The sequence below is a fragment of the Leucoraja erinacea genome, chromosome 35 (genome assembly GCF_028641065.1).
Source record: "Leucoraja erinacea ecotype New England chromosome 35, Leri_hhj_1, whole genome shotgun sequence".
In the NCBI taxonomy this organism is placed as follows: Eukaryota; Metazoa; Chordata; class Chondrichthyes; order Rajiformes; family Rajidae; genus Leucoraja; species Leucoraja erinaceus.
Window position 1 is genome coordinate 1,225,484 of NC_073411.1, and position 9,229 is coordinate 1,234,712.

The window sequence follows — 9,229 nt, forward strand, 5'->3', positions numbered from 1 at the left end:
TGGGTTTACAGATGCTTGGATTGCATTGTCTGGGGTGGTGGAGGCAGCAGGTATGAAAGGAGGATTTAGGAGCCTTTCTCTGGCCACAGACAGAGAATGGAGGGGTGTGGACCAGGTGTAGACAGATGGGATTCATTTGTCTTGCCATTGTGTTTGGCATAAACATATGGGGCTGAACAGCCTGTACTGTGTTCCGTTCCCTTCCCTGGACATTGTTAGTAAAACAAAAACATTCTACAGCGAGAACAATCCAATAGTTTGAGGCCTCTCAGTGCTGCCGATTTATTCCGGATTCAATTCAATCAAACCTCTTGGGTTAGGATTAATTGACGTGCATTCAGGACCGATCAGAAGAGATATCAAGGGGTTGAGGGGTTGGGGCTGGTACAGGGAAGTGGTGGCACCCAGTTAAATATTGGCCAGCACATTGAATGGAGCCGCACTCTGTTCCCAATCCCATTTCTTCTGTTCGATGGAGGCACTGAACTGCAGGTGCTGGAATCCTGAGTAAAAAACAAAGTGCTGGAGGAACTCAGCAGGTCAGGCAGCATCTGGGGAAGGAATGGATGGGTGACATTTTGAGTCAAGTCCCTTCATCGGTCTGAAGTAGGATTCAATTCCAAAATGTTGCCCTCCATGTCCTCCACATTGCTTCATTCGCCAAGTTCCACCAACACCTTGTCTACTCTGCTATTGTTTATTTAAATTAGACCATTAAACACAAGGCCACTCATTAAAACCACAGGGTTACAGCACAACGAGAGATGCTGTGTCTTTCATTCAGATGCTGCTCCCAGTGTTGGGGCTGCTGACCCTACATCAGCGGTGTATGTGATGCAGGACGGGCCAAGTGGAAGGTCTGGGGAACCGGTTCCAGGGGCACTGGAGGTGTCCGTCTGCACCCACAGACCAAGGGACCATTGGAGCGTCTCCACCTACCCGTGAACCGGCTGAATAGAGATGAAGTCCTCCTCGTTAGTGCGAGCCACAAATCGGATGCAGGTGAACTTCTCAAAGTCCTTGAAGCCTCGTTGGATGGCACTGCAGGTCTGCTCATCTGGAGCGAAGGGAAAGGAACACGAGTCTTAAATACAGACCCAGCGTATTAAAAATATGAAGATGAAAAATGAAGAGTCTGAACATGGAAGGACGTGTAGAGGCAAAAGGTTGGGACGTGGATATAGGGACACGAGCAGCAGGTTTGTGGATGACACCAAGATCAGTGGGGTTGTTGACTATGTTGTGGGTGGTCGTAGACCACAGGGTGATATCAATGTGATGGTGAAGTGGCCCAATGTAGCAGGTGCTGTTTAATCCGTCTAAATGTGAGATGATTCACTTTGGGAACAGCAACAAGGCTAGAACATAGACCGAGAATGGTAACACGCTGGGGAGTATTGAGGAACAGAGGAACCATGCTGGGCATCGTGACGCGTAAATGTCACGTAAATGAGGCGCAAATGACGCGTAAATTACGCCCAAGTGGGACAGGCCGTCTCTGGTGCAGTTGGGTTGCAAAAGCTCCAATCACCATCGCGGGACGGACCGTCCCAGTCATAGATCGTGGAAACGTGTCCTTCAGCTCACTTTGCCCACGCCGACAAACATGCCCCATCTATACTAGTGCCACCTGTCTGCTTTTGGCGCATATCCCTGTAAACCTGGCGCATCCATGTGCCTGTACAATGATGGTTTCTCTAGACGTACCTTGCCACCGCATTGTCCACGCAAGCAGCGAGGTGCTATCTATCGCAGCGTTTAGCGAGCACATGGACAGGACAGCTTTAGACGCATATGGGCCAAACGCAGGCAGGTGAGAGTCTAAAGGGCCCCGTCCCCAATCATTACATATATCCTCTTTCCAGAGACGCTGCCCGACCCGCTGGTGGCTCCAGCTTTGTGTCTATCTTCTGTAGATGGGGCACGTTGGCCAATGGGGGCAAGTTGGATCGAAGCTCCTGTTTCCACGCTCTGGGACTCTCTAACCCACTGTAGCCCGGCTCGCAGCCACGGTCTACCCCGGGCTAACACAGTGCCGAGCCCGGCCCACACGCCCCCGAGTGCCGCTGTGCGAGCGAGCGCTCTGTGCCCGAGGTCTCGCTGCTTCACTCCTAGCGGGTGGTGAGAGGGAGCCCCATCCCCGCCTCTTCCCCACCCCCATCCGAGAAGGCAGGAAGATACCCTCCTCCTCTGCTGCCCCCCCTCCACCCCCCGCCCCCAAGCGCCGCCCCCACCCCACCCTCCGCTCTGCCCGTCCCGCCACTCCTAGCCCCCTCCCCGCTACTCACCATACTGCGGCGAGATCTCGTAGGGAATCCTCACCGCACCATCCGGAGACTTGCGCCAGGTGCGGGTGTTGGACGTTACCGCGTTCCGCCAGAGCTGGGGGGAGGACAGAGAGAGCGAGGCGGGTGGAGCGGACACACACACACACGGGCACAGGGACCAACACGCGGGCAAATAGCGTGGATGGGGCATCATGCAGCCCGTGATCCATATCTCCATCCCACATCCATGCGTATCTCCCAATGGGTCAAATACCCCCTCATCTCATCCGCCACCAGCCCCGATACTAGTAGCTTCTTCTTGCGTCCACCCCCCCCCCCCCCCCCCCCCCAACGTAAAGCCATGCCCTTTATTTGATATTTCCATCCTGGGGGAAATTTGTTCCGATTGCTTCTAAAAAGTGCTTCTGACTGCTAGATCGATGTGAGGTTATCCACTTTGGTGGCACAAACACGGATTGGAGGATAGCTAATGTTATCCCACATTTTCAAGGAAGGAGCGAGAGAGAAAACGGGGAATTACAGACCAGTTAGCCTGACTTCGGTGGTGGATTCAATTATTAAAGAGGTAATAATGGGGCATTTGGATAGCAGTAAAAGGATTAGTCCAAGTCAACATGGGTTTATGAAAGGGAAATGATGCTGGACTAATCTTCTGGAATTTTTTGAGGATGTGACAAGTAAAATGGAAGAAATGGTGCCAGTGGATGTAGTGTATCTAGACTTTCAGAAAGCCTTTGATAAGATCCCGCATGGGAGACTGGTGACTAAAGTTAGAGCACATGGTATTGGGGGTAGGGTGTTGACGTGGATAGAAAATTGGTTGGCTGACCGGAAGCAAAGAGTAGGAGTGAACGGGTCCTTTTCAGAATGGCAGGCAGTGGTGAGTGGAGTGCCGCAAGGCTCGGTGTTGGGGCCACAACTGTTTACCATATATATTAATGATTGGGAAGAGGGAATTAGGAGCAAGTTTGCGGATGACACAAAGATGGGTGGCAGTGTGAACTGTGAAGAGGATGTTAGGAGGTTGCAGGGTGACCTGGACAGGTTGAGTGAGTGGGCAGATGCGTGGCAGATGCAGTATAATATAGATAAATGTGAGGTTATCCACTTTGGTGGCAAATACAAGGGGGCAGATTTAGGACCGAGGTGAGAAAAAGCTTTTTCCACCTAGAGAGTTGTGAATTAGTGGAATTCCCTGCCACAGAGGGCAGTGGAGGCCAAATCACTGGATGGATTTAAGAGAGAGTTAGATAGAGCTCTAGGGGCTAGAGGAGTCAAGGGATATGGGGAGAAGGCAGGCACGGGTTATTGATTGGGGACGATCAGCCATGATCACAATGAAGGGTCGAATGGCTGGAAGGGCCGAATGGCCTCCTCCTGCACCTATTTTCTATGTCACCTTTATTAAGCCTGAGTGGTTTGGAATACTTCGATCAGCTTTCCCTTGCACCTCCGGAGTTCCAGGGGAAACAGTTGAAGTTTGTCCAACCTCCCCCCGTAACCCAGGCAACTCTTCTGCAAACTTTCCAAAGCCTCCACCCACATCCTTCCTGTAATGGGGGCGACCACAAACGCACACAATCCTCCAAACGCGGCCTGACCCGAGCCGTGTACCGTGACTACGCGGGTCGTGTACTCAATGCCCGCCCGGCCGATGACCGCCACACGCCGGTACCACCGGTATCAAGGTGCCGCTACCTGGAGAGAGTGTGTCAAACTAACACTGTGTACCGGCTGGACAGAGCCGTGCTGCCCGCAGTAAACACGGAGACGGTGAAATACCCGGTGTATCCCAGTGTTTACTGGTCACGGAATACCCCGTGTGTCCGTCTCTAGGAGCAGGGCAGTAACGGGCAGCATCTCTAGACAGAAGGAATGGGTGGCGTTTCAGACTGAAGAAGGGTCTCCACCCGAAAAGTCACCCATTCATTCCTTCTCTCCAGAGATGCCGCCTGTCCCGCTGAGTTACTCCAGCATTTTGTGTCTATCTTCGGTTCAACCCAGCATCTGCAGTTCCATCCCACACAGTGACAGTGACGGGGGGGGGGGGGGGAGGAGGGACCGGCTTGGGATCAAGAGCCACAGAGACCGCGGTCACCCGGCAGTTCCTCCCCCTCCCCACCCCCGGCCACAAGGGCAACACGCCGGTATCACGGGGGCCACAGGAACACAGAGGCAAAGGGCAGCAAACGGCCAGAGGAACTACTCACGGGTTTAACGATGTCGCCTTCGATGAGGAAGCTCCTCCAGATCTTTTCACGAGGGAGGTCACCTGCAGCCAGAGGATCAGTGAGCAGCAGTGAGTGCAGGCAGGGTGACGGGCCGAACAGCCAGCGCCCCCGGCAAACCCCGCAGCCCCACGCCGCTGCTGAACATACAGACACACAGCGCTGGAGTAACGCAGCGGGCCAGGCAGCATCTCTGTAGAAGATGGATGGGTGACGTTTCACAGCCTCAGCAAGGCTCTCGGCCTGTTCATGTCCTCCGGAGATGTTGCCCGACCCGCTGCGTTACTCCAGCACGCTGTGTCTTGTTTTGTTGTAAACCAGCATTTGCGATTCCCGTTTCAAACCAATGCTGAACACTCGCTGTGAGGAATCGGCTCAAGTACTATACTTTGGACCAAGCTGCCAAACACTTTCATTCCCATTCCCAATCAGTCCTTTCTGTCCTGGGCCTCCTTCATTGTCAGAGTGAGGCCCAGCGTAAATTGGAGGACCAGCACCTCATATTTCACCTGGGCAGCTTACACCACAGTGGTATCAACATTGACTTCTCTAACTTCAAGTAACCCCTGTATTCCCTCTCTCTCTATCCCTCGTTATCCCACACACACAGCATCTAGTTTTTACCCGGCCCTGTCTACATCTCTCGTTCTCTCGTGACCCTGACTCGTCTGTAGAGGGGTCTTGACCCGAAACCTCACCCACTCCTTTCCTCCAGAGATGCTGCTTGCCTCACTGAGTTACTCCAGCACTTTGTGTCTATACCAGGGCAACAGGTAACTTCCCAAGTCTCCATCAGCCGCGAACCCAAGATCATTTTCCGCCAATGTTACAAATAGTAGTAAAAACATCAAGGAACAGCCAACAACTCCCCCCGGTCACACACAACATGAAGTGAGGGACATACGCTGGTTAATGGCCGCGATCACATCCTCCTTCGTGAGGCCGCTCTTGGCTTGAACAACTGCCGCATGAGATTTGCTGTTCTGCGCCTGTACTTCGCTCTGCACCGCCGCTGTAAATAGAAACAGCCCTTCACTAAAAAGCTCAAAGCCCAAACCCCACACGGACTAAATACAACCAGCCCTCACCTCTCAGCACCAGGGTCAGCGTGAACCACACGACTCGCCACATTCTGGAACTCCAATCGGCAGCTGAGGAGAAACTCCAGACATTAATACTCAGCATCAATGACTCTGTAATAGCAAAGACAGGACTCTTCACAAGCAAGATAATCTCACCCTTCTGCTATATGAAGAGATTGAGTCCTTCTGCCGACTTTGATTGGTAATTTGCTCACCTGTTGAGCAGGGACTGGGGCGGGTTTAACCCTTGCTCGACACAGTCTGGTCAGAGTGACTGCTCACACCAACATCAGCGCTCAATTGATCAACTGATCTTTCTCCCCGTATAAATATATATGTGTGGACAACTCCTACACAGTATGACCTCACTCAACAAACCAATTCATCCTCCCCCCCCCCCCTCTCTCTAGGTCAAGGCCAAAGTCAGAGCGAAGAAGGTCATTCAGAAGGGTCTCTCCAGAGATCTCTTCTCTCCAGAGATGTTGCCAGTCCCGCTGGTGGAATCAAGGGATATGGGGAGAAGGCAGGCACGGGTTATTGATTGGGGACGATCAGCCATGATCACAATGAATCGCGCTGCAGGTTCGAAGGGCCGAATGACGTCCTCTTGCACCTATTTTCTATGTGTCTATGCTGAGTTACTCCAGCATTTTGTGTCTACCACTGCTGCTTGAGAAGATGCGGTGAACCCCGAGAGAGAGAGAGATGCAGGAAGAATGAGCCGGTCTCTAATCTGAGCTAATGCGCTGCATGTGCGTCGTTGTGTTCAGTGAGTGTGCTCTATCTCTGTGTTGACCCAACTTACTGTCATCATTTCAATACATCCCTCAGTTTGGCATTGAAAGGATGAACAATATCAGGGTTGTATGGAGTGTCCACACATCCCTACGTTGCCCAAAGCCCAGCTTCTGAATTCACAAAAATAACAAACATCTCAACACTGGGTAAAGGAATAGCCATCCAACCTTCATCTGTGAAAAACAATTCAAAATCCTGCTCAGCCTGTTGACTTTAAGGAATCTAAACCAAGTGAGTCAGTCCTGACCTCCACTGGTCCCAGATAAGCCACAGCTCAGATTTACAATTCTCATCCCTGACTTCAACTATCTGTATAGCTCACCCCTTCTTCCTGTCCTTGTGGCCCTGTCCTCACTGGTCACTCCTTCACTGGTGACTCCATCCACTTCCTCTCTTCTAAGCTGCGGAACTCTCCACATAAGGGCGGCACAGTGGTGCAGATGGTAGAGTCGTTGCCTCGCAGCACCAGAGACCTCCCATTTGATCCTGACCTTGGGGGCTGTCTGCGTGGAGTTTGCATGTTCTCCCTGTGAGTGCAAGGGTTTCCTCCGGGTGCTCCGGTTTCCTCCCACATCCTAGAGACGTGCGGGTTTGTAGGTTAAGTGGTCATCTGAAAATGCCCCTAGTATGTAAGGAGTGGATGAGAACATGGGGCCAACATAGAACTCGTGTGAGCTCAGGGGGTCGAAGTTCCCATTTCAGCCGTGTCTTTGAAATCTTTCAATTCAATTCAATTCAATTCAATTCAAAAATAAGACAATTAAACATTTCAACCTCTTTAACTAAGTTTTTCATCATCTGGTCTAACAGCTTTTGAGGTTTAGGCTGGAGATACAGCATGGAAACAGACCCTTTGGCCCATCGAGTAGACGCCGACCATCGATCACCCGTTGACACAAGTTCTATGTTATCCAACTTTCTCAACGATCCCAACGCAATAAAGGCAACTCACAAAGGGCCAATTAACCTACACACTCACATGTGACTTGGTGTCAAACTGTCACGTACAATAGTCATGACTATTAATGGTGCTGGATCATTGAGCAGCTTCACCGTTCAACACCAGCTTTGCCGACTCCGCTCATCAACTGGAAAAATATGTTCATTCTAGTCCATGTCCATGGCTCAGTGTGTGCTGGCAATCAACCCTGTTGCTGATGTTCCCAGGCCTTGAAACTCTGGTGTGGATGTGACAGGTTAAGATGAAAGGTAAATGATGGATGTTCTACCCTCAGCATCATGTGATGTGATCGACACAGTGGATGTGTGCTGAGCCATCTGTTGTTCACGCTGATGACACATGACTGTTGTGCCAAACATAATTCGAATCAAGTTCGCAGATGACACAACAGTGGTGGGTCTCATCGATGACGACTCAGCCTACAGAGAGGAGGTACAACAACACATCAACTGGTGTGACATCAATAACCTTCAACTCAATTTCAATAAAACAAAATAAATAACTGTGGACTTTAGGAAGAAACAGACAGCACACACCCCACTCACCATCAATGGCAGTGCAGTGGAGTCTGTGAAAAGCACCAAGTTCCTGGGAGTGCACATCACAGATGATCAGACATGGTCCACCAACACCATCTCCCTAATCAAGAAAGCACAGCAACCCCTCCACTTCCTTCGACGGATGAGGAGAGCCGACCTCCCCCCTTCTGCCCTCACCACCTTTTACAGGGGTGCCATTGAGAGCATTCTTACCAGCAGTCTCTCAATCTGGTATGGCAGTTGCTCTGCTGCTGACCAGAAGGCCCTACAGAGAGTGGTGAGGACAGCAGAGAAGATCACCAGATCACCCCAACCAGCAATCCAGGACTTATACCCATCTCGCTATCGCAAGAGAGCAATCAATATCATCAAAGACACCACCCACCCAGCACACAAACTGTTCACCCTCCTACCATCCAAGCGCTACCGCAGCAAGCGGAGCAAAACCACCAGATTCAAAAACAGCTTTTATCCTCAGGCCATCAGACTACTCAACACACTCAAGAAAATTCCATGAACATTACACAAACAAAGACCAACTGACTGTCAAAATAACTTTAACTCAATGTCTGCAGTATGCTATTTGCACTTTTCTATATTGCACCTTTATTATTGCACCTTAATAACATACCTTAAAATTTTACTACACTCTGGCACACTGTGAATATTTTATATAATGTATATGTCCATTGTCTATCTTTATTGGTATATAGTCTGTCTGTGTTATAAATATTACTTGCACATTTGGAGTATGGGGAAATGCAATTTCAATCCTCTGTGTAACCACTTGTTGCATTATTTCAATTGACAATAAAGTTTACTTTGACTTTGTTGTTGTGTGGTTGGTGAACCAGCAGCATAAGCTCTGGACCATTCATTCATCAGAGTCTTCAGATCTTAGGGAGAAACAGGCCCTTCAGCCCAATCACCCCGTAGACTAGCACTAGCCTACACACACACTAGAGACAGTTTACAGTTTATTTTACCAAAGCCAATTAATCTGCACACCTGCACATCTTTAGAGTGTGGGGGGGAAACTGGAGCACCCGAAGAAAACCCACGTGGTCACAGGGAGAAGGTACAACCTCCGTACACTCGTTGTGAGAATCAAACCTAGGTCTCTGGCGCTGTAAGGAGGCAACTCTACTGCTGAGTGACCATGTCACCCAAATAGTCAAAGGATCATTGTGATAGAATCATATACAGTACAGCAACAGACCAACTAGTCCTAGCCGACCCAGTAGTCTACCTCACCCCACCCCCGCATGCACGCATTTGTCCCACATGCCTCTAAACCTTTCCAATCCATACACCTTTCCAAATATCTTCTAAA

The 9,229-nt window shown here is 50.4% G+C and overlaps 1 protein-coding gene across 1 annotated transcript; it reads right to left on the minus strand.

Moving 5' to 3' along the window:
* Window positions 1–369: 369 nt before the first annotated feature.
* Window positions 370–8,225, minus strand: LOC129713151 (astacin-like metalloendopeptidase). The gene is made up of 5 exons (XM_055661984.1): window positions 5,605–8,225; window positions 5,421–5,528; window positions 4,499–4,560; window positions 2,289–2,382; window positions 370–1,057 (listed from the first exon to the last, which is right to left on the minus strand). The coding sequence occupies exons 1-5, from the start codon at window positions 5,699–5,701 to the stop codon at window positions 936–938; spliced, it is 483 nt and encodes a 160-aa protein (XP_055517959.1). The 5' UTR covers window positions 5,702–8,225; the 3' UTR covers window positions 370–935.
* Between the last annotated feature and the right edge of the window lie 1,004 nt (window positions 8,226–9,229).